This window comes from Onychostoma macrolepis, chromosome 18 (genome assembly GCF_012432095.1).
Source record: "Onychostoma macrolepis isolate SWU-2019 chromosome 18, ASM1243209v1, whole genome shotgun sequence".
NCBI classification, from domain to species: Eukaryota; Metazoa; Chordata; class Actinopteri; order Cypriniformes; family Cyprinidae; genus Onychostoma; species Onychostoma macrolepis.
Genome location: NC_081172.1, coordinates 7,632,501 through 7,659,520, shown reverse-complemented (window position 1 = coordinate 7,659,520; position 27,020 = coordinate 7,632,501). Strand labels below are relative to the sequence as shown.

Genomic DNA, 27,020 nt, shown 5'->3' with positions numbered 1-27,020 from the left:
AACTGAAATTAAAATATACAGTATATCATGTTGCTACATTTCGTTGTGAAATATAAATTTTGGAAAACTTCTGTAGATATCTGGCTTAGTTTCGACATGAAGAAACAAACCATATAGTGTTGCGGCTTGAACAGTAGGTCAGATGTTTGACAACTGCTATTAGTGGTCGGTCATATTTTATTTTTTTCTGTGGGAGCCAAGCATTAGCAGGCGCAAATGTGTGACTGTATTCTGGAAATAAGCCTGAAAAAATGCAACTCACGTCTGCCTGTATTAATAAAGCATTTTATGAAGAAAGAAGTTGCTTATAATAAGTGGGCAACTTCAATTATTTCTTTCCTCCCGTCACCTATTTATAATTATTCTGAGTGGCAAGCCACTTTTAGGCTTGTTCTGTGAGACCAAGCTGTTTGATCTTCTAGAAAGACTTGGCAACCTCTCGAGTGGAGCAGGAGGAACAAACTTTGGTGGGCCTTTTTAATGACATTAAAAGCCTGTTTAAGCATACAGCCGATATGTGTGCCAAACACTTTATTGATGGGTGTAAGATTAGGGAATTTATGTTCTGCCCGAGGTCAATATACTGTTCTTCAGGTTGTTTTTCAGGCACCATAAGGCTGCCTTGGCCTATCTGCTAATGGTATGGGATCTTATTGTTATTGCATATGAGTCAAATAATAGTTTGATATAAAATTATAATGAAGGTATGTGGTCTGTTGGTCTCTGAGACAATTTTGAGTTTGGTTTGTATGATTTATAGTTAAATATGTTCCTAATAGCCAACAGAATTTCCCAACCTAATAAAGAAAAATGGCTGGTTTTACATTGACAACTTAATGGTTACCTAAGAAGTAGGCCACCAAATTTAAACTATACTATTTAATAAAGGAAATGAATTCAGATATTATATTTACATTCACAATGCTCGTAGATACTCAGATAGCTTCCATCTTGAAATGATTAAATTAATTATTTTTTTTTTTTTTTTACAGCCACATACAGCATTCGAGTTTGCTATTTGGCGAGTTCATAAGTAAAAGAGAAATTCTGAAGAGGGATTAAAAAAAACAGTAACATGGATGTCATCTTAGATTTAACAACAGTACAGTGTCAGTTTTGGTAGGGTGACACCAATAAATTGAGTATAAATTTCTGCTGTAACAAAATAATTCTATAACTTTAAACTTACTCTCAAAAACAAAATAATGAACAACAATATTTCACTAAATATTTCATTATACAAAAAAGTAAATGATTTTTGAATTGGTCTGTTTATCCTAAATCAACTATTAGAATCAACTATGTCAAGTTGATGTACATATGGCAAAAATGTACGGTAAAAATCAGTTAATGACGTAATCAAACAGACGATGAACACTATTAACAGCAATGATTATATGTTGCAATCAAACTTAATGCAAAATTTGGTAGTTCTATGTGTTGTTTCAGGGTTAGCATCATCTGAGGTCCTCTGAGGGGTTGGCATCAGCACTTCTCAGGTGTTTGGTCATCTCAGATTTTTTAAGGGTTGAATCCAGACTGAAGCTTGTGTAATTCCTAGTTACCATGGGATGTCAATCCCGTGGCAGCAACAGAGAAACAAATAGACACATAATTAGCATGGCTGCTGTTCCAACCAAGCAAAAATGATTTGTTCAACCCAAGCTAAAGAATAACATGATTAAAAAATTATTCAAACTACATGCATAATAGAGAAAAGTGTTTGATTATTCCCAGTTTGCTTGTGTGCAATCCTAGCATTTTGTCTTGCTAAAACACAACTTGTGCTGAACATTTATAGTTAGTTAGGCTACTCCCCAACGGTGATAATATATTGGTGTTAATAAATATACACTGCTCTTTGTGTATACGTTTGGAACATTGTTTAAATGTTCATCCAAAAAGGTGTCACATGAGTGTTGAACACCAACTGTTGCTTCACATCTGAAGAAGTGCTGCACTTCTTCACTGCTCCTAATATTTAGAAAGCCAAACTTTTGGCACATTAATCAAATGCTAATGGAACTTAAAGTCTATTGTGTTTGAGACAAATGGCAAAATAGCTTCTAGGTGAAAGATTATTCAAGTTTATGTCCAAACAATACATTTAAGAATCCAAATCAGGGGAAAAAAGGTCCAAATAAAGCAGACATTCATGTCAATTTGAAGACACTTTAGCAGGGTTAAGAATGTCAACAACTTCGGTGGTTTCTTCCCTTGCATTTTTTAAATCCATTCAAATCTCTGGGAAAATATTCACTTTCATATCAGTCAGAAATCACCCTAAACCACTAACCTTCTAAAACTTTTTGGTAGTCTTCCAAACCGCAAGTCTGAGCACCTTCCATCGGGATTCGTATCATAACTGTCAAAAACTTCAGAAACACACTGGCCTCCTCTCTCTGCAACCCATTTGTAAATAGGGTCCCTAACCCTAGCAAAGTATCGAATTACTGGAGAGAGCCTGCCAGGATGAGAACTACACAGGTCAGCTACTGCAGAGGACCTGTGTGTGCTGAGCAAAGCCAACAGTGTCAAAACAAGGTAAGACAAACCTCTCCAATATAGGTTGTGTCGTGCCTATGCATCCACCCACCGGTGTCCCATTTCTAACATTTGAATTTTTGTCCCCTATGAGCGTCCAAACCTATTATCAACATTTTGCACTCCCTTTCGTCACGTCGCCACAGCGCCGCAGATTCTGTGGGACCTACCGAGGGTGCGCACAGCCTGCCAGTGCTCCAGTTTTGCATGATGGATGAATCCGGTGGCTGGTTGGGACAGATCGTCTGCTGTAATGGCTCCCTAAGGACCCCAATCAGCAAAAGACTGGAGCTCAGTGGATAAATAATGAGCCACAGGGCCCTGCTAGACCCACTCTGGGGGTCCGACAAAGTACCAGCAGCACCTTGTGGTACAGAGTCAGCGGTCTGTTTTCAGCAAGATGATATTCAAAGCATTAAGAGAGGGAAAGTCAGTTATATATACTCCAAACATATGCTCTGTTCTGGAAATAGAGGCCTACCTGTCATTCCGTACGCACTCGGCAGGTAGCAAAATCCATCTTGAAGGGTAGTGTAAGGTGTGCTGGCTTCACTTCAAACATCACATTGAAATTCTGATGGTTTGTGTGGTTCCAAAAGCCTCTGAAAGCTCCACTGAGACGTTTTTTTTTAAGGTAAGAAAGCAGTTCTGTGCCATGAGGCATTGAGTGCTACGTTGACATGTTCCTTCAGTCTAAAAAAACACAGGTGTTGGAAGGTAAAACCTGCTGGAAAATCCAGCTTAAAGTTGGCATGAAATGGAAATTCATCCTATCTATTATCTAAAGACCCGTTCGGGACGATAACTATAAAGATAACGATAAAGATATAGTTCTAAAAATCGTTCTCCCTATTAAAGAATAGCAGAGTTCACACTACAGCTATTACGATAAATGCACAGAGAAGCGATATTGTTGGAATCACTTTCAGAGTGATTTTTTTCCAGCTGATGAACGATAAAACCATTGACACCCAATCTAAATCCATCCTACAATAACGAGATCAAGAATTTAAAGCGGCAGTTGCGCATGCGCTTAGAATAACAGATGATTCGCAGGTGTGGACGCTAATATCATTATCTTATCGTTCTTGGTGTGAATGGTGCGCTTAAGGCTACGTCTACATTAATCTGGATATGTTTAAAAATAGCATTTTTGTTTCAAAACAATTTCTGTCCACACTTGCTCACACTGACATGTTTGAAAACGCTTCCTTGTGAATATGTCCATTTTTCACAGTATATGTTACAATGCGAAAACAGCGTTTTCAAATGGACTTCTTCAAAAAGCTTGACAAAACACTGCCCCAGTGTGGAAATTTTTTTTTTCATTGTTATCCAAATTAACGTGGATGTAGCCTAAACGAATCTTACTGGTTCATCCATAAATGCTTTTAATGAAAAAATAATAATATTTTTTGGACTTAAAAGTTTTGTAACTTTTAAACAGAACATCATAAATCATGCTGCCTTCACGTGCTATCGGAATTATCATAAATACGAGTTTCCTAATCGGAAATTGGACGTGACTGGCCTCTCAAGTCGTATTTATTACTGGGAAATTCGGAAATAATATTGATACCAGAGTTTCCGAATTGGGCGGGTCATAAACTTTAAACATGGGGTACAACCATTGCTGCTGTCAATGCTGTTCTCACAACAACTACATCCCTTTGTCTTGTCGCTAAAGTAGTGTATTTATAGGCTAGATATGAACGATCATTCGAAGCTTATTGTATGTTTTATAAGCAGTGAAATAAATTCCAGAATTGTCAGTGAACTACATGTATAGCGTGGTGAATGTTTATATGATTGTCAACCAATGGGATGCTACATTTTATTCTTTCCGACATTAAAGCACTTGAATACGACAAGCTCGTAATCACGACTTCATAAGTGGGAAATAGGAAATTTCCGATAGCACGTGAAGGCAGCATCAATCTTCTAGTAAATTACAGACTTCTCCAATCATTTATTCCCCTTTAAATCCCCCTTTCTAACAACCAACTGCAAGCTCATGTTAAGATCTGCTTCCATCCAATCAACAACCAATGACTTCAAGTCCCCACCCTACATTTTTTTTTTTTAATCTATTTATGTCACAATATGGAAGATCTGTCACTACTTCTTTACATCACATTAAACAAATGTGAACAAAAAAAAAAACTAAACACTAAACAAAAATGTTTTTTTGACTAGCCAACCATGTTCCCAAAACACGTTTGACCACCTGAAGCTGGTAGCAGCTTTTTTGCTAGTCCAAGATGGTTTACCAGCTACCACATTCCAAAACACAGTTACCATCTCAAGCTGGATTTTCCAGCAGGGATAAACTAATTTTAAATGGAATGACGATGGCAGAAGGATGAATTTCACATTTATATTTGGTGTAAGCACATTTCTTGTGGCCATTCAGGAAATGAGTCTGATTCCTATACAGTACATCTTGGCAAAAGATTCAATTATTACACTTAACAGATGGTTGGGAACGAAAGGAACCAACCAAAGCGGCTGATGATTCCAGCATCCACATGCCAGTATTCCTCTGAGCAACGATCCTGAAATGGAGCATGAAAACCAACAATATTTAGAGGAAAAAAGCAATGCTAAGCATATTTGGTTGGTGACATACAAAATGGAGCTAAATGCTAAGTGTTGAAATGCTAATGCTCTTTTTTTTTATTAAAAAGCTGTTGCAGAGCATAATGCATGACAAAATTCTTAGCTGTGTTGTTTTGTTAAAAAAGGATCTTGCAATAATCCGTCTTTTCTCAAGGGTTGCTAATAGTCTTTCTGTCTGAAATTCATCTGAGACGCTAAACATCACAGCACAAGAAAAATTACTCTTCCTACTATCATTATTTTGAGTAAGCCTACATTTTATCATTAACACAAGTGCATTTCATATTCACCATTTTTCATTTCTTAAATGAACTCAAATTTAGGCCGTATAAAGAATGTTATGTTTCCTAACAAGCCTAGTGCCTAGAGCTGAAGTCTTTCAGCTGCTACTCACTGAGAAAATGGATAATAGTGTTTTATAGTGTGATCACATAAACAGTGATTACTCCTCGATGAAGCTTTCACCAGGAAAAAAAATAATCCATTCGTATGCGTGTCAAGTCAGACGATAAATAATGCTGCAAGATATTATAGCTCTCAGAGTGGGTGTACATTTAAAGTGGGAACATTATGTAGAAATATGTGATGAGAAAGTCCTTTCTTGTCAAAAGCGGGACACTTAAAGGTCAGGAGAATCATGATAGAAATGAGAAGCCGTATTATGATGCACAGGGGGTTCATTATACCTTCTTGACACCTATATTTCAATATTTTATAGCAACATAATGAATCATTGTTATTGGAGATATGACTACATACAGTAGTATTCTAGTTTATGCACTGTAACCTGTTTTACAGTAATTTATTAATACTTTATTCACCGTGTACTGTAAATCTAACTAATGCATATTTACTTATATGCATGAAAACATGAAAAACATTTTTTACCCTAATATAAATCATATGAGCAGATACAAAATTGTTAGTTTGATGAGGGAGACCATATATTATATTTTTATATTGTACCTAATCAATCAAGCTGCAGCCCCATAGGTATAAATTACATTTTAAAATCTAGAAAAATAGAAAAAAATTATTTTAAATTGCAACAATATTTCACAAAAGTCCTGTTTTTACTGCATTTTTGACCAAATATTAATGCCATCGAATCGTTTCTGAAGACAGTCAGAACCTTCAGAGGTACATTCATATAATTAATTTGTTCATATATTCATTTGTATAATTCCCTTTGCACTCTTTTAAAACCTCCCAGCTTTTCCGCCCTATTTTCACTCAAAGCGAAACTACTCTGCGTGTTGTGCGCACGTGAGACTGTTACTTAAAACTGTGCTTTATGCTGGACAGTATTTATTTATCGTGAGTTGTTCAAATCGCGGTAATCGAATACTGTTTGAATGATAATTAAAATATGAAACGGTAATACTAACCGTGGGGAATTTTATCATGATTTATCGTCAAACCAGTAATCGTTACATCCCTAGCGTGCTGCTCTGACATCTGCTGTCATGTCACTTATCACTGTCATGTTGTACCAAACCTGTATTAATTTTTATTCTTGTGCTGAACACAAAAGAAGATATTTTGAAGAATATGGGTAAACAGGTGCTGGTCCCCACTGATTTTGATAGTAGGAAAAAATATGGAAGTCACTGAGGTCCAGCAACTGTTTGGTTTTCCACATTCTTCAAAATACATTTTATGTTTAACAGAAGAAAGAAACTCATTCAGGTTTAAAACAACTTTAGAGTGAGTAAATGATGACACAATTTTCATTTATGGGTGAACTACTCCTTTAATATTAATAAAATAAAACACAAAGAGAAAAATAACTCACTGCTCCTGACTGAAGAACTTTAATACAGTTGCTAAAGTTCAGCAGTAATAAAATAACTTGAAATGTTCAACAACTTTTCACATGATATCTTTTTGCACCAAATAGTATCGATAACAGTATCGATAAGTACCGGTATCGATAAAATGTAAACGATACCCATCACTACCTGCTGTAAATATTGACCGGTTGATTTATGTGGATTCTACACATTTAAACAATTCAGATAAGTTATCTAGAATTATTTATGGAGCAGATGAAATACATATAATCATTTATTAACCATTTATTAATCTGAAATGTGAAGTTTACCTTTTATATATGAAACTTTTTCAAAGCTTTATTTGAAAATTTACATTAGATATTTGAACATGCTATTAAACTGTTGTCAGTCAAGTTGTCATTTAAAATCCGAACATCATTGGTTATTGTTTTAGTGATCATGCAAACAAAAAGTCATTTTATTTGTTGTTTGTTGATTTTTAAATATAAAACTTGAAGTGATTTATGTGCTGGTACTTTTTGAACATCTCCAGCACATTTTTACAATACCGTGATAATACTGATAACCGTGATAAGTTTGGTCACTATAACCGTGATAAGAAACTTTCATACCATACATCCCTATCAAATATATATGCAGCTTTGGCGAGAGACTTCTTAAATTTTTACTATTACACATCATTAATTCTAATTAAGAAATTTTTAAAAATGTGTAATATGTGAAACAAGGATATTAATGTAAAATATTACAACATTAGAAAATATATTACTCTGTTTCGCAAGACATCTATCTCATTATTTTCATTATTCTAATTTCTATATATAATTTATTTCTACGAGTAGAAACCTCTAACCTTCTAACCTTGAAGAAAGGCACAGGTGCTACAGCTCTCTATCTTATTTTTTATCCCATTTACTGTCAATACTCGTTGAAAACCTCATTATATTGTGCACTGAGTTTGGATTGAAAGGTTAATAAGCAGCGTGTGTCTGGGGACAAATCCATCTCAGCAGTGTCCCTGGACTACGTCCAATTTTTCTTTGAATTGATCTCCACCTGTCTTGTTCAGATATCTGCATCCGTTTGTGGGCCCGTAACTAATTAAACCCCAAAACATGCACAACATACCCACCTGCCCACACAAACACTGTGCTGAACAGATGCAAAGCATCCCAGCTGTGAGACCCAGAAATAACATGACACAGAAAGAGTGTGAGGCTGCAAACAGCAATTTAGTTTGACAAGGTTGTCATTCCTCCTTTTTTGTCCTTGCCCACTATGTCAACTGATTATAACTTATTTAAAAAGAGTCTCCAGTTTTGGCAGGATGGTTGTTTCCTAATTCAGATGGACGCTATATGGAACGACAGTGGTCTGGGTTATATCGCTCACTCCTCATTTCACACCCAGTGTGATTACACCGTCCAACACCATTCCGGCCGACTGCCAGTGTGGGGCATTAAGATGTGACATATAGCCATTCCACCCTTGGGATATTCAGTTTGTTACCTTAATAGGGTGTTAGACAAGCCTTGCTGACAGCTGAGACATGCTCTACAGCAGTATCTCTCAGAATCACCTGTGCGGTAGTCCTGGCCATCATAACCATCACATCACATCTCAAGAGTGTGTTAAGGTTTAGAAATCAAAGCAGAATTTAAAGGGATAGTTCACCCAAAAATGAAAAAGGTGATCATTTGCTCTTTATAATTTTTATATCTTTCCAAACAAAGTCAATGGGCTCAAACATTTGACATTTGGGTTTGGACCCAAACATTCCTCAAAATATCTTTTCATTTGGTTTCCATCAAAGAAATAAACTCATACAGGTTTAAAATGACATGAGAATCAATAAACGAAACAAAAAGGTTCTTCACAGCGATGCCATTGAAGAACCGTTTTTGGTTCCACAAAGAACCATTCAGGTTCTTTAAAGAACCATCTCTTTCTTACCTTTTTATAATCTGAAGAACTTTCTTTTGCCACAAAGAACCTTTTGTGAAACAGAAAGGTTCTTCAGATGTTAAAGGTTCTTCATAGAACCATTTAGACAAAAAAGGTTCTTCTATCTACAGTATGGCATTGTGAAGCACCTTTATTTTTAAAAGTGAATGTTTAATTTTTAGGCAAACTGTCCCTTTAAGCAAGACCGTAACACAATAGACTCTGAGGGGGACCTTCATAGATATATATACTGTATATATACATAGATGCCTCATTAGGTGCCGTTTTTATGGGCCGTTATACATAAGCTGTCTGCCATATTGGAACGGTCAAAACCGGTCCATGAACATGTAATAGCATGTATGAATATCTACATCTGCAATAGACTTCAACTGATGATTTTGCTATACTAAAACAATATAACAAGTCAAGGGCTTTAGCTAGCAAGATACCATCGTTTAACAGCCTGTAATAACGAGTTAATACAAAACACACACACACACACACACACACACAAAACCAACACACTGTCACCTGTAGAAGGTTATCCCATTTCTTTGGGAATTCTTGGCAATTTATTCAACCAGAGGCTGCACAATGTTGTGGCATTTTGGAAAACTCACTGATATTTCTCAAAGAAATGGGATGACCTTTCACAGGTGACAGTGTGTTAGTTCGTGCTAAAGCCTTTGTCTTGTTGTATTTTGTTAGTTCAGTGTGAGTGACGAAACTTTGACTGTTCCAAGATGGTGAACGTGTCGAATGTGGCATCCACAGTATTTATACATATCTATAGGGAGCCTCCAAAAATTACAAATGCTTTACTGTAAACCAATCGTGAATTTCAGCACAGCTGAATTGAAAATACAGATTGTAATTTATGAATTATTGGGTGCATATTATTTACAAACAGTTAATTGATTACTTTTTATTCTTGTTCTTTTACTTTTCTTCTTTCTTTTTATTTATTCCCCTAAATCAATTAAAAAAATTGATTTATTTAATTTCTTTAAATGAAGATCATTACCTTTGGGGTCTGTTCTTTAATTACTTCCTTGTCTTTAAGAGAGGTTTCAAATGATATTTTGTGCACTTTGGAAGGTCATGCAGGCCCAAACATTTCTAATTCTTTACAAATAACATTACAACACCTGAGTCAATATTCTATTGGCCACCAAACTTGGTAATTTTGCCAAACTATATTTAATATGTGGAGATTAGCTTGTATTCTTTCGAAATACTTGTGTGGATCAAGTTTATGATTAATACTGGTGCACAGGAGAAAACATTATCATACAGTCGAAACAGATTAGCATTACTGTGCTGTTGCTTGCTCAAATGTTGCATCATATATTCAGTTGGGGAGAAAAATTACATGTGCATCAAGACGTCAGTTTGATGAATTGCAGGCCACTGGAGCTGCTTATGTGACTTCCATGTTAAACATGCGGCCAGTGCACAGACAGTCATCTTTACACTTATGAGCTGCAAAAATAAATTAAAAAGACAAGCTGCTTTGAAAGAATTTATATTGTATAAAGCGTGCTTAGCCTTAGATTTGAGTCTGTGTCTGGATGACTGGTTTCCATGGAGCTAAATTACACTGTCATCTCAGTAATTATGATTGATTCCTCTGACAAAATGAATATCCCTGTGATTACCTTTTCAAAAGGTACATGTTTGTACCTAAAGGGTCCATTTTGGTACCTTGAAGGTACATATTTGAACCTAATAGGTACAAAAGTGTACCTTTTGAAAAGGTACCGCCCCAGTGACAGCTTTTGTACCTTTATTTCTGAGAGTGTAGGGTATTTGGTTTGACAGCCGTATTTTTATTTTAATTTTTATTTTTGGTGAGTGTTGCTTCATATAATGTAAACAAGTGCTGGTTTATTTAATGCAGAGGGAAATAGATTGAAAATGTGAATGATACAGACCAAAACTTATTTTGTCTTAAACAACTTAATTTTCTCAATACAAATTTCAGCAAATTTGATTCTTTTTCAATATATATATATATATATAAAAATGTAATAATTTATAATATATTACAATATTTGGCCTGCAACATCTAATATGTGAAGATCTTGAGGAAAAAAAACAATAATAATAGCCATGCTTGCTTCAGCCATTTATCTAGTTTATTCATGTATTGAACCTGGATGCAATCTAATGCACAATGAATAACTTTCCTATTTTCTTGTATTACGAGATTGTATGTATACTATCAGTCACACCTTGACTCTTCCAATATACAGCTCCGCTACTACATACCTGTCATCTCCAACAGAAAGTGAAGAAAAATTGAATTTCCTTCACGCTTCAGAAAACTCTATGAAAAGCCTGAAAGAGTTGATACCACATTGTTGAGTTTAGCATTTTGTGCACAATCCTTTTCCTAATACCCCATCTGCCATGCAATAACATCAGCTATTGGGTCCAGAGGCGAAGACTTCCACGTGTCACGCACCGCGTTGCCCTCAAAAGATACCGCGTGTCTGCCCGAGGCTGCTGGAACCGGCCAGCCAGATCAAAGGCCCAATAGGTTGTCTGCACATTCCTAACAGTATTTGCTTGATAACAGCTGGCAGATTTTCTATATAACAACATAATAAGAAAAAGGCGCTCATAAGGAAACGGTAAGCTCCTCTCCTTTACCAAAGAGTTCTCTTTATGCGAAAGGCAATCTTGTAATGATGAAGTGGGTCATGAAAACAAGATACAGATGTTTTGATTTCCTCCATCGCTGGACATGGTGGATCTGAGACTTAATGCCTAATCAAAGAGATCAAAATGTGCACTTATTGATAGAGAGGCAGGAAATCATATCGCGTGTGATGGATGCCTTTGTCGTATGAGATTTTGGGTGAGATTTATCACAATATTAAGATCTCTGAACCTTGGGTCAGGGCTACGAGCCAGATGAACTATCGAAACAGGTGAATGCTCACAGTCAGGCTTTTATAGGTGTGGATGGGAAAGGAGGGAGAATTCTTCGTATTTTCATTGCAATTAGATGAAAATGTATTACAGTATAAGTTTATATTAAACATAATTAGCTAAATTTTAGTATGCTTTTTTGACTCAAAGGAGGACGTCTAAGAAGTGTGTCATATTAAGTGTATAAATTTGGAACATCTTTGAAATATAGTAAAAGTGTACTGTTGAATGTACTGACAAGCATTTATGGTAAACTAAAATATACTTTAATGTCATTTTGTAACTTGTCACATATTTAAATATATTTGTTATTACACATTAATAATGATGAAGTTGCAATTTAGCACAAATATTAGTAAAAAGAGTAAAAATGTTAACATTAAATGTAATATTGAATAACACATGGCAGTTAACATTTATAACACTTCACATATGCTTTATAGGTTAGTCAACAGATTAAAACAAGTCTACTTCTTTAAAAATGTACCTTAAAGCAAAACCTCATTAACGTGCAAACTTCATTCATTAATATGTAATCAGCCAGTATTATTATTATTATTATTTAACAATTAAGCACACATTTTTGTTTCACAAGCAAACATTAACAACCATATTTCTCTAAATTAAATCAAAGTCAGTTAATGCATCAATGCATATAATGTGCACCATTCACAAATGTGTTTGACTGTGCCCAAGGCTGTCTAGAACATACTTGCAACATTCCTACAGTTTATAAATAAATGAGTAACATAAATGCATGCTGCAAAACAGCTCCATGCATGCTTTCATGAGGCTTGTTCTGGCTGCAAGCAGTAACATTTATATTCATTTGTGTCATGAATATCACACAGACTTCCCTTTAATGAATCTTATTATTACATTAATTGCAGCTGGATCATGGCTAATTATTACAATGATTAGTTGAGCAGGCACAGCTGCAAAACAAAAGCCTGCAGAGGAATTATGGAAAGGCAAAACTAAATCTGCAAGCCCTTTAAACAGTTGTTTGGGAAAACATACTAACTACTATTTCTGCAGAATACATCATGTATACTACACAGTATTACCCCCCCCACCCCCACCATTTAACATGGAAATATGTAAAATGCGCTGACTTAAATAGTGACTTTTGCATAACAGCAGTATGCAACTTTCTTTTTTTTTTTAAACAGAACTGTGCTACATTTTTGTCACATAACCATTATGACACAAAGAAAAAAAGTTGACATAAAATAGGCTATTTAGAATTTTGTTCAAAGTTTGCTTAAACAGTAGTATGCTGCACTATTGTCACAAACATTATGAGACAAGTTAAAGAAAAAAAGCTCTATGAAAAAGTGTCATTTTGTATTTCTAATTTGTGTAAGGTTTTGCTTTACTTTTCAATAAATTTGGGTAAATAGTGACTTTTACTAATGGTTGTATGCAAAACCTTTTAAAACCGTAGTATGCTGCAATGTAGTCATTTAACCATTACAAAACAAGTTAATAAAACAAGCAAATAAAACAACAAAAAATTTCTGTAAATATGTGCCAACTTTCCAAATATTTTTGATAAATAGTGACTTTTGCATACTAAAATAGCATGCTACACTATTGTCACATAACCATTACAAGAGAATTTAATAATCTAGGAGAATTTTTTAATCTTCATGTAAAAATGTGCCAATTTTCCAATAAATAGTGTGACTTTTGCATACTTATGGTGTTTTGCAAAACTTTTTAAACCATAGCATGCTACAATGTTGTCACATAACCATTATGAGTCAAGTTAAAGAAAAAAGTTATCTGGGAAAAAAAAAAGTGTTATTTTGCATTTTTAATCCAAGTTTCTATAAAAAATGTGCTAACTTTTCAATAAAATGGTGTTGAAAATTAATTCGGGTTTATTAGTCACCCTGGAAATGGAAGGTCAAGTTCAGTGCATTGCATTGCAGGAAAAAGTACCTATATGCAAATTTCTATAAGGAGAATATGTATATGTATATAGCATGTTTAGTATACTGTACATATATTGCAGACATATTAGAAGTATGCTCTTCTCAACATCGCTTTAATTTTAAAACTACATAACTCATAAGATATGTTTTATATGCTTAAGAACACAGTGCGAGACTGCTGAGTAAATGCATTAAATATATATCTTGTGAAGTAGCTGAAGGTATACATCATTGGCTTTCTAAATCCTGAAGTCCTGGCTGGAAAGAAAAGCAATGTGTAAGAAAAAACAGTTGTGCGGTTCAAAGACTGTACTGTTTCAGTTGAAGCACTTTTCACACCAGTCTTGTGTCTGACTGTCACTCGCTGAGATACGAGACACCTGTGTTTTGTAAAGGAGATGAGAAACATGTAGCGGACATGCACACAAACGCCTCACACATTTTAAATCAACAAGGCCCCATAGTGTGATCAGACGTGAGAAAGGGCCACGGAGAAGAACATGTGAGATACAACACATGGCTTAGTTTCTTTCCAGGGTGGACGGCTTCTGGCTGTCAACAGGATAGTGTGTGTGGAGGAGGGGCAAAACACACGTCCCAGATGTGGATGTGAATATTTACATTACATAGTTGTGCAGTGAGACCAAAAGAGCAGATATGAACGACACATCTAATAAATTTGCAGGTTAAACTTCGAACTACCTTCACATTTTCAGAAACAAATTGTGAAGGGATCTTGGTTGCTCAATGTAAAGTGTGATCACTTTAAGCAGCACAGACAAGGTTGAATATGTATAGTTATGATAATGAGTAAACAACACAAATTGTAAAGTATGAGAAATAATAACAATGTAACTTGTGCAAACACCACCAATAAAGACCACAACTGTGAATACACTATTGGTTGGTTATGAAGAGAATTACAATTGAATTTCTGGACACAAACGTGACAGAACAACCTGAAAACTAAATATTGAAAAAGTTATTAGAGTGAATATTTGAGTAAATACACAACTCGGTAAGATTTTTTAAATGTTTGTGGAAAAAGAATTACAGTTTAAACTATCTATTTTCCATTTTAATATATTTTAAAATGTCATTTATTCCTGTGATGGTAAAGCTGCATTTTCCAAACCAAACCACTGATTTGGTGCTTTTCTTTTATTATCAGTGTTGAAAAAAAAAAGTTGTGCTGATTAATATTTTTGTGGAAATCATGATTCTCAGGATTCTTTGATAAATACAAAGTAAAAGAAAAACATTTATCTGAAAAATATATATTTGGAAACAATGTTTTTGATCATTTGTGCCACTTTTGAAGTAATCACTGCTGAATAAAATTATTAATTTTATTACATAATAATAATAATAATAAAACTTACTGACCCAAAATATTTGAATGACATGTGCAAGTATGTAACATGCATTAAATACCATAAACTAAAAACCAACAATATGTTTTACAGCATTTATTAATGTAGGTTAATGTAACTTTTTACATATATTAATACATTTTAACATGTCTAGTTGTTTAATTTAACATCAATGTGTTATGAAGTTAATAATAAAATAAAATAAATAAAACAAAAATATATTTATAAATTAACACTAACTGAGATTCTAATGCAGCAACTAAGAAATTAACCTTATTTTACAGTGATGCCAATAATTCCCCTACATAAACACCCACTTCAAGACCGTTTCCATGGAGATCATGCATTCTTGGTTCTATTTTAAAGTATTTATATAACCATAAGATTTGCAGCCGTAACACTCAATGCTACCTGCTGTAGTCTTTGTACAAAGCATTACCGGAGCCCAACATTTAAGTTAAATGACACTAAACGAAAACAAAATGACCTTTGAAATGTTGGCATTTCAATGATACAGAGTCTGGAGAAGAGAGCAGAACACCAGGTACTTTATTATGGAAAAACGTGACATTGGGAAAAGTCTTATCTGGCACATAAGTCAGTCTTTATACAAAAACAGAAGAAAGAAAGGCTACAAATCTTGATAATTTATACAAATGCAACACTGTTCTCAAAAAAAAAAAAAAAAAATTCCTTTTTAAAGTAAACTCTTTCTCTGCTCTGAGAGCACCAACCTCAATATCACCCCCTCTACAAATCCCTGAGGAAAGACTTCAACACTCACGCCTACAGTACGGGTGCAGGTGTCTTAGTCATGTAAGTCTGCATTGTGTGAGTCGATGTGAAAACTGTCATCTTAACAGATACACTGGGTACAGCTAAGAACAGCACAGTATCGATGCAGTAGCAACTAAAACCACTAGAAACTATGCCGATAACTTACACTGTGGAGAACAGACAAGACACAATCACGTTACGACTGAGACTGAATAAAATTACAACTGGTTTACTTTGGTAATGTGGTAACTATGAGGAACTCGCGTCCTATGACGACATGGGAGATCTGTTATTCCAATCTTATGCTACTGCAGTGGTGTTTTTGTGCATTAAAGGAACATTTCAGCCGAAAATGAAATATTTTACTGAACATTTATTCGTTTTGAAGTTAAAAACATCTTAATGATGGATTTGCTTATTACAAACATGCAACTTTTTGCTTCACGAGACATTGATTGATGGGCTGTGGATTTCTTATGGATTACTTGTGATGTTTTTGTCAGAACTCTAATTCTAACCGCACTTCATTCTGAAGCGATGTAATGAAAAATTTCTCCAAATCTGTTCGGTTGAAGAAACAAACTACATCTGGGTGGCCTTTCATCATTTACTCACTCTCATGTTGTCACAAAGCTGTTCTTTAAAATCTTATTCAGTGTTCTGCAGATAAAAAAAGTCAGCTTTTGCGAGTAAATAATTACAGGATTTTAAATTGGGCGAACTATACTTTTAATATACTGCATGATTATGTCATAATGTCCAGTACTAGTGTAGAAATGCTCAGTATAACATTAGAAAGACCAGACTATTGACTATTATTTGCATTTCGATTCATTAACTTTGGGAGGAAAGAGAAGACAATGGAAGTACACTCTAAAAAATGCTGGGTTAAATACAACCCAGCGCTGGGTAAAATATGGACAAACCCAGCGATTGGGTTGTTTTCAACCAATAATTGGGTTAAATGTTTAACCCAACCGCTGGGTCTAAACAACCCAATCGCTGGGTGCGTCCATATTTTACCCAGCGCTGGGTTGTATTTAACCCAGAATTTTTTAGATACAGAAATGTGAAGAAACAGGTTTGTCTGAGAGACCGTCTAGACAAATGCATCACAAATTCTGGGTTTATTCCCTTGAAAATGCTCCTATTATACATGTCTCATTGAAACAATGGATGAATTAGTTCAGCTTAAAAATAGAATTAAAGCTGCAGTCCATTACTTTTGGCGCTCTAGCGGTTAATAAACAGAACTGCGTGCGTCTTGCAGAAGAACATTGTAGCCGGAGCTACTTCTCTCTGTTTACGTCTATGACGAATCAAGCAGGTACCGGGGGTTACTCCGCAGCGGTATCTACCCGAACCAGTCTAAAATAGTCCCAATATAAACACTTATTATAGGTGTAACGTAGTGATTCAGGACAAGCCAAAAACACAGTCTGGAAGATTCATGGTGTACTCGCTTATTATATAAATTTTGTAAATTATGAACACAAAAAAGTTACAGACTGCAGCTTTAAAAAAGGGCATCTTGAATCAGAAATATTTCATACACTTTTGACATATAACAGAGCCAGCTGCTTTTTTTCTTTCTTTTCCTTTTTTTTTTTTTTTTTTCTTCATCAAGACAACACAAAAGGGAATAAGTTAATACTGACTCAGCTGTCCAACGTGACATTTGCTAGAGCTGTAAAGGGATCGTTCACCCAAAAACTTAAATTCTGTTATTTATTCACCCTCATGTCGTTCCAAATACATTTGGTTGCTCATTGGAATTTTGGAAAAGGATTGGATTGGAATTTTGCAAAAGCATCAAATAAGATGTTTAGAAGACATTTCTATACTAATTTATCACACAAAGCTATAGTGCAACTTCAGATAATGTGGAATACAGCACATGACAGACAGGTTTATTATAGTTAACCGAAACCTAAACTTAAAATAAAAACCACTATGAATTACTTGAAATAAAATAAAAGCTTATGGTGCTTTTCGTCGTTTTTGAAGATTGAAAGTTTCCATTATAATTGAATTTTTCTTAATTTCTCATTTTTTCTTGTGTTCAACAGAAAGGGTTTGAGGGTGAGAAACAACAGAATTTCATTTTTTGGGTCAAAATTTTCACTTCATTTTTTTTTTTACGCGATAGTGAGAAAGGCTCATATCACAAAAACATCCTTCGTAAAAAAAATTGGTGGGATCACCAATTATTCCTACTCACTACATTTACAAAGTTGTAAATCAGAAACAAGGACAAACAAAGACAATTATGAAACAAAGTAACTGCAGAATGAACTAAACAATTCTAAACAAGTAATTGAATAATGATTCTGGCTCACTGTTTTCCGTGTTTGAGCAACATCATCACACTGTGTAACGTGTCATTTTATATATTAGGTTCCATTTATACACTCAAGAAAAATATTAAACCAACATTACATATAAACAATCCCTTACAAAACTATGGCTGTATATTGTTAGATGAGTGCAACAAGTGAGAGGATTTGTTTTTGGTTAGGAGTTACCAGTCAAAGCTTTGCAGTTAAACTACCGGCCTGTTGAACCAATTCAGTCAAAGGACAATGCCAGCAGAACTAATCAATGTCCACAATCCTAACGTTCAGATCTAATAAACACTACCTTTCCAAGTTTGGGATTTTATGTTTTTTTTTTTTTTTTTTCTCCTGTGCTCACAAAGGCTGCATTTATTTGATCAAATATACAGTAAAAACACAGTAATATTGTGAAATATTATTAAAATGTAAAATAAATTAATTCCAATCTACATGTTTATGTATTTTTAAATGTAATTTATTTCTGTGATGGTAAAGCTGAATTTTCAGCATCATTACTCCAGAAATCTGGTGCTCAAGAAGCATTTCTTATTAAAAATCTTGAAAACGGTTATATATATTTTATTTCTATGAAAACAATGATACATTTTTAATGACTCTTTGATGAATGGAAAGCTTGAAAGAACAGCATTTATTTTTAAAGAAATCATTTAAGTCTTTACTGTCATTTTCAATCAATGTAATGCATCCTTGCTGAATAAAATAATTTTTCAAAAAAAAAAAAAAAATCTTATTGACCCCAAACTTTTGAACGGTTGTGTAATTGTGAATTAACACACTGCTGAATGTGATTTAATAACAAGTGAACATTTTCCATCCCCATTTTATATTACTAATGCAACAAGTAAATAAAACCCACTGGATCCTTCTGTTACAGAACAGATTTTCGCAAAGTAAGGCAAAGAGAGCTTGCAACTTCAATTTCTAACATTTCCTTCAGGCTATATAGCTTATCGAATGTTCCTTTCCTGTTTTCCTGTCATTTTTGGCAAGATTAATCAAATGGATCCAATTTCTTGAACCCAGAATTTATCTAGTGTCGTTGGCAGGCATGTCTGGATTGATGGAACGTTGATGGAACGTGTAAATGCATTCCGCAAATTAAATTCTGTAAATTCCGCAAACTTCACATATCATCCGTGCACCTATGTACAGTGTCATTTAAGCCTACAACCTCACAAATCGATCATTTTGACACACCGAATGTTTGTTTTTTTTACAGTGAGAAACGTTTATGACGTGTTTGGTCTATTTATCTCATTATTTTGTTGATGTTTCGATGATATGATTTTTTCCGTGTTTCCATCAGCCATGATGTACTCATTAAATATTAATGATTCCAATCATATGAATGAAGAAATGTACTGTACATGCAGAGTATAGCCTCATGGGGGTTGTAGCACTCTCATTCCTTCTCAATTTCATACAGCCTCAGGGCAAATATTGCCCTTCAAGACTATTAAGCATTGACTAACTAATTAAAATCTAATTTATCATGAGACTTCAAGTATGTATCTATGGGCCACTTCAAGTTAACAACTCCCGACACGTCTGGGAAACTCCGCAGTTCTAGATTGTTCCAGAATGTCTTGGTTTTACCAGACGTGGCCGCTCTTGTATATTCAAGCGTCCCATGAGGTAACCCAGGATTGAAGCCCTAGGATGTCGATTACCTCATTAGTGAGAGCTCAGAGAGAACATCTCCTTTACAACCTCAGTGAAGGTGCTCCATCAAATCAAGGAGCCATGGTCCTCAAGCCCTGTTTTTCCATGATGTTCCACAACTTCCGCAGGTTGGACTGAGTGATGGTATCATCCGGCTTCAGCTGCAAGGCTCGCAGATAATTGGCCTCCGCTTCTTGGAGTTTGCCGTTGAGATGGAGAATGGCTCCGAGGTTCATGAGGGCTGCGGGATACTGTGGAAGAAAAACACCAAACAGTCACTTTAAGGAAGCAAATAATGTCCTTTTCATGCTTTTTCTCAAGCAAACCCAGGTTCTAGCGAATCACTGGCATTTCTTAAATGTTTTCAGGTTCACATGTCCATAAATTTAACCAGAATTTCTCTGTTTTTCTACAGTCTATAACTCTCCTGGACGCACATCATCTGTTTTACTTATGTCAGAGTTACATGAGTAATGTTGAATGCATCAAGCTTCAATGGAAACAATATGTTGACTACGCTGATTCTTCTCACATAAGGAGATTTCAATAGATGCGTAAATCAAACTGAACCTAAACTAAACCCAACATTCCAAGAGTCCCGACATGGACGTACAAAAACATATTTGTTGCAGCACTCGGGGCTGAAATACAGGTTGGCATGACTAAATTTAATATGTCAAAAATATTTCATTGCAAGAAGGTGATGTGATTTAAATTAAAAACCATTTCTGGACATGCTTCATGCTTCACTTGCCACCTCTGAAGCGAGAGAGTCGTATATTATCTAACACTCAGGAGAGTAAAACTAACACTAACTGACTTTTTAGGCCAGCTGCCATGGTTTTCCACACGGAAACGTAGAAGGAGACTATCGTTGTAGAATTACACAACACATAAGTAATATATTAGCACTATTTGACCCAATGCAGAGATGTCAAACCTCAAAACGAGACTGAGGGACAAATGAACTGCAAACTGTGGCATTAACTGCACTCGAGTGACACATATACCTTCCTCTCAAAACCAAATATATTCTAAGCCATATTCAGCAGTATTTTCACTAGCTTCAAGTATTCAAGTAAAATAAATAAATAAATCCATATAAAAATGGAAAATGTACTTTCAGTTCAACACAAAACAATATTTAATTCAAAATAGCAAACACCTGTGAAAAATCAATTCGGAAAATTCCTTCTTATCAACAATACACTGGACCGTAATTTTTTTTGAGTGATTATATGAAAAATTGGGGTTTGATATGACCAAAAAAGTCCAAAAATCACTAAAGTGATACTGTAAATCATAATATAGGTATTTTTTTCCTCCATTAATAAATAAATGAATAAATGCATTGCTTTAAATTGTAATGGGATTATCCAGTTAAATTCTTTAATGAAAGTAACTCTCCTAAATTTTATATTATTTTTATGAAAAAATACAAAAATAAAATGTAAAAAAGCTGCTTCGAAAAATGTGAAATGATTGACATAATATTCATAAGAAAGTCTGGCATCAGTGTAAAAACAGCTTCATATTACAGCATGTAACACCTGTATGTTTATACACTATTCAGAAGGGTGTAACGTTTAAATTGTTGTTCAGATGTTTAGAGACCCACCACTTTAGATTTCTGAAGAGTAGGTCCTTGTGGCTTTACCAGCCAAAAAATATGAATAACTGTCACCACAACACAGAGCCTTTCTAGATACTGTCAGGTAAGAGGAAGTAAGCAGCGGAGGGGAATCTGCCCCGCTGTGGCCTCAAGAAGTTTCCTGACCTCCCTGCTTCCCCTTCACCCTACACTCTAACCTCACAGTATCCCTCACAACACCATCCTGGCATGCAGTCACAGCATCAGCGGTACCAGATGTGGAAAGGATCTTGGGACTTTTGTTGAAACAGCTGCTAAGGAGCCAAACATCCCTGAAGAAAAAAAGTCCAGACACTGTACAACACTGAAATAAAGGCAGCATTTAGAAAAAAATAAAATAAAATAAAAAAAATGAAGGTTTACTAGCATCAAATAATTTGACAAGTAATGTTTTTGAGTCCACTTCAAAGTAATAACATAAAGGGAATAATAGTTTACATTTATTTGACAATCGCTGACACACATGATATTCCCTGAATATTCATTAAAAATAAATTATACTTATATTACATCTAAATGCCGTTTAAGAATGCTGTTAAATACAATAGCAATGCCAGTTTAACCAGTGGCATGTGTTTGGGGCAAAACTATCAGTCATTATTATTATTTTTTTTAACATTTCAAAACAAAATAACTTTCTAGTGTGTGAAAACAGGTTATGCAAAATACTTGGTATGAAACCCAAAGCATACATAGGCATCCCTAAGAGATATATTATATAACAAAGATAATCATAATAAATAAATTAATAATTTATAGTAATTATCAATTAATAATTAATTTGTAATATTAATAATATATTTTTTTAAATTATATTTTCAGTTAAAAATCAAATTGTATTATTATAATTATAAATAAACAGATACTTTTAATTAATTTGAAACTCATTCCACAAAACACAAAACAAAACAAAAAACACAAAACAAAACAAAAACACAAAAACAACAACAACAAAACACAAAACAAAAGGGTTTTCTTAAACTAAAGTTGACTTCACCTACACTGTAAAAAAATCAAACTTTCGAAAAGTTCTACTAATCAATGTAAAAAAGTAGCCTGAACAAAGAATTTTTAGTAGAAGTCAGTTAAATTTTTTGTGTGAACTGAACAAAAATACTCTAAACATGTCTCTAGCAAAAGTTGTTTTGCTTACCTTAGTTAGATACTCAAGTATTTGTTCACAACATATCCAAATGTTCTCCCAACTTTTCAAATTAAGTTATCCGAACAAACAATTTTACACTGAACAACATTGCACAAGTTCCCAGCATGCATTGCAGCTTGAAAACATTTTATGTTAATTATTATTAAAATATGATCATTGTTTTAGGTTTTACTGGCTTAATTTATGTTGCTGCTGCTGTTGTCACTGTCAGTTAGCTGTCATGTGGATCAGAGTTCATATTTTTACTGATTTAAAATTTGTTGATCCTCACCATGGTTGAGAATCGTGTGCTGAGGTACTGTATATGTGAATCTCATTGCAACTTGTTTAATACATTTGTAGTACATTTCTACTCAGTAGATTGACTTTTATTCATTAGATTAGCTAAAGTTTTTAAGTTGTCGGTTGCTAGTTGAGTTAACTTTAAAAGTTGATTGTGATAGGTTGTCTTATTTTTTTTGAGGTAGGTCAACTATTTTTTTTTTTTTTTTTTTTTTTTTACAGTGTAACAGGCTTGAGCCTCATATCAGCCTTCCAAAATATTTCAGATTTTCTACATTTCCATTTTTTCATTTTGCACTTCTGCCTGGTGAACAGGGCAACTTCCTTTCAGGCAGCTGCACACCGAACATCAAAAGCATCCACATATTCCAAAGAAATCAAACAACTGTGTGTTTTGCGAACTTCACAGTACACTTCCCTGACATACTGCGTTTCTTTAAAGTTTGAGACTGATGCTTTGAAAGCAAACCCCAAAACCGCCAACAGAGCTTGTACAGTTGGTCACCGATACAACTTATGGGGAGCAGTTGAGTCACACCAATCATTTAAAGTCAACCACTGTGCGTGTGCATGGCAAACGTCCCACGTGCAGCACGGCTTGGGTACTTACATTGGGTCTCAGGTTGGCTGCTTGTCTGTAGTACTTCTCAGCAGCATCATTGAGGCTGGCTTGCCTGAAAGAACAAATAAACATTGCGTGTTACTTCATCCTGTTACACAAGTTTAATCGCTGGCCATTAAACCGTGGACTATTTGTTAACCAACTTTAATGCCATGGAAAACTAGGCAGAAGCCAAACAGGGTTATAAAACTGCCCAGCTTCACAATTTTTGAGCAGAAAATGTGCCCTCACTTCTTAGGTCACGACCTACAACCTACTGGATGCTCTTTGAAGATCTTTTTCTTCTTTACAACTCCAAGGTTTTATTTTTTCATGGGAAAAAGCCCATCCTCTAGCTGCTTGTACCTGCTGGTAGCAATATCTTCTTTTTGAAGAGAGTTCAATATGGAGACAATGACTGTCGGCCAAGAAAGAGAGCTGAAGATTTCCTTTATTTATGATAGATGACCGCTTTCCTTATACTGGCCGGTTTTATAAACCCTCCTTCATCCTCAACAAAACTCTTTGCTGAAAAGAGCTAAGGTTAAACGTTTCAAGAAATAGCTTTTTATTAAGGGAAAATAGTATGTACTGTGCTTGAAATATTCAAGCAGTGAGATGATGGATAAATATGTGTGGAAAACATTCCAATTTCTTAACCTTGACAGAGAGATGAATGAGGAAGAAGATAAATTAAGACCTTGCATTAAAATACAATTTAGGAGGAAATATCTACAAGCAAATCTGAAGATATCAAAAGTTGTGTTTAGGACACATGCAATGGCTGACAAGTTTGAATTCAGCTTGTAACATCTCCCAATCCCATTCTCAACTTGAATAAAAAAAGCCAAAAATAAAATAAACTGTCGAGTGGGAGAATGTATGGGGTCAGGGTGAACTTCGAACAGCTAAATATGGTGTTGTCCTTCCCTTTGTACAGTAAGAGACGGCATTTTTAGGTCACGGCATTTTGAGTTGCTTTGTGAAAAATCAGCTGTTATAGAAGTAGGTTACAATGTCCTAATAGTTTACCTACTAAAAATCAAAAACAAAACAAAATAATTAAAATATTCAGGGAAACAACTAGAATAATTTAAAGTTGAAGGGTCATCCAAAACCATTATGTTCTTGGATTCTAATAGAAGAATAAGAATGTGACCTGACAAATCTGCATGGTGTGTATGCCTATGTTTACAAATTACTGAAAACAGCTCATCTAGATCAGTGATTTTTATTTATTTATTTATTTTTTATTTATTTTTAAGTCTAGTTGATGCCCAGTTGGATTCTGGGTCGGCAAAAATAAAGTAAAGTAAAATAATAAAATAAAATAAAGTAAAAAAAAACTAACAAACTGACTAAAATAGATAAAACAGGAAGAAAACAATGGTTGCTTTTAAAAAATATTTGAAACATTAAGTACTCAATATTTTGAATAATGATATTGACTAATTTAATGTATTCAATTTAGTACAATGACATTATAATGATAACATGTTGCATGTGACATTTAGTGTTATTTTTTTCCTCTCTCATGCAATATGAATGAGTCTTAAAATATACAGCGGCCTTCAACTAAGAAAAGAAGTTACATAAAAATCTATGGGATGACTGGTTCTCAACAGTGGACTTAAGCATTTAACCAAAACCATGTGTTACTGTTCACCCTCCACAATTCTGTTTTACAATCCTTTCCTCCTGAACGATGAGTCTGTGTAATTTTCACATTCACATGCACGTAATAAAATGGGCTTGATCGTGACCACAGTTGTCTGCAGGGACAAAAGATTCTGTTATAATCAACAGTGGGAAAGTGACCACCCTTAACGCAGAGTCAAAACTGATGGTCTTCATGACCACAACTGCAATATATGGTGAAAATCTAAAAGACAGCATCAACTGGACCTCCCCAAGTCAGATATAAACCTCCAAAATACAATAAACCAAATGTTTAATTTTTGGCAACCAAACTTTTCCTCCACCCCACCACAGTCTACTCATTATTTCATTCCAAAGTGGTCACCGACCTTCCGAGAAAAAGCATAAAATAATCCATGACCCGTCGATGTAACCATGTAAGACTGCATTACATGAAAGCTTCAATGGTAAGCTTTTATTGTACAAAGCTATAGAACCCCTCACAAACAAATGGAGGGCTATGGATTATGGATTAATAACAGGAGCAACGCTGGCTGGAAGCAATTTATCTGAAGTCTGACAGCAATTGTCTTGAAATTGATTGTATAAGGAGGTGAATTACAAAAGTGGTGCTTTAAAGGAGATTAATTTAGATTTTAAGGAAAAAGAGAGGCTTTTAGCAGACGACTGTCAGAATGCTAAAATCCTCTCTAAAACGCATTTCAAATCGACTGCTTTAAGGAATAGTTCACCCAAAAATGAAATTTGCTCACCCATGGATCCTCTGCAGTGAATGCGTGCCGTCAGAATGAGAGTCCAAACAGCTGATAAAAACATCACAATAATCCACAAGTAATTCACACGACTCCAGTCCATCAACTAACATCTTGTGAATTGTAAAAAACAAATCCACCATTAAGCCGTTTTAAAGGGATAGTTCACCCAAAGATGAAAATGTGATGTTTATCTGCTTACCCCCAGGGCATCCAAGAAGTAGGTGACTTTGTTTCTTCAGTAGAACACAAACAAAGATTTTTAACTTTTAAACCATAGCAGTCTGTCAGTCATATAATTTTCAGTCGATGGGACTCGCGGCTTTGAGAGAGAAAAAAACCCAAACATACACAGACAAAACCAAATTCTACTGAAGAAACAAAGTCACCTACATCTTGGATGCCCTGGGGGTAAGAAGATAAACATCACATTTTCATTTTTGGGTGAAATATCCCTTTAACTTCAAATCATAGCTTCTGGCCAAAATACAAGTCCATAATTGCATCAATGAAAAAGTCCATCTCTGTTGCCCTCTCACATGAAAATCCACCAACATATTTGTTTAGAAGTGTTTTGGACTGTTTTCGCTTGTAAACTGTGCCTGATCTGAGCGTATTTCTCTCCTGATTCAGACAAGACAGTAATGAAATTTAGAGAGGACTCTTACTTCAGCTAGAAGAAATGACTTGAAGTTAAAATGTCTTAAATGTATATTAACTGATGGACAGGAGTCTTATAGATTACTGTGATCTTTTATTAGCTGTCTGAACTCTCATTCTGACGGCACCCATTCACTGCAGAGGATCTAAGTGATGTAATGCAAAATTAATGTAAGTGATATAATGAAAAATGTGTCAATTTTTTCATATAAAGAAACTAATTCTTCGACATCTTGCCTGAAGGTGAGTAAATTTTCAGCAAATTTAAATTTTTGGGTGAACTATTCCTTTAAGGTAC

At 34.8% G+C, this 27,020-nt stretch overlaps 1 protein-coding gene and 1 long non-coding RNA gene across 4 annotated transcripts in view; both read right to left on the bottom strand.

Annotated features, from left to right (window-relative positions):
- Window positions 1-1,121: 1,121 nt before the first annotated feature.
- LOC131523921 (uncharacterized) lies at window positions 1,122-3,272 on the bottom strand. Its single transcript, XR_009266880.1, has 3 exons — window positions 3,026-3,272; window positions 2,715-2,930; window positions 1,122-1,557 (listed from the first exon to the last, which is right to left on the bottom strand). It is a non-coding gene; the product is annotated as an uncharacterized LOC131523921 (long non-coding RNA).
- A 12,416-nt stretch (window positions 3,273-15,688) lies between these two features.
- tmtc2b (transmembrane O-mannosyltransferase targeting cadherins 2b) overlaps window positions 15,689-27,020 on the bottom strand; it is a 112,810-nt gene continuing 101,478 nt past the window's right edge. For 2 of the 3 annotated variants that reach the window (XM_058751203.1, XM_058751202.1), the window contains 2 exons: window positions 23,661-23,724; window positions 15,689-20,203 (listed from right to left, as the gene is read on the bottom strand). In XM_058751203.1, the coding sequence (XP_058607186.1) occupies window positions 20,024-20,203; window positions 23,661-23,724 (244 nt within the window). In that variant the 3' untranslated portion in view covers window positions 15,689-20,023. Of the gene's footprint in view, window positions 20,204-21,570; window positions 21,876-23,660; window positions 23,725-27,020 lie in introns of all 3 variants that reach the window. The other variant, XR_009266963.1, reaches the window with a different exon arrangement.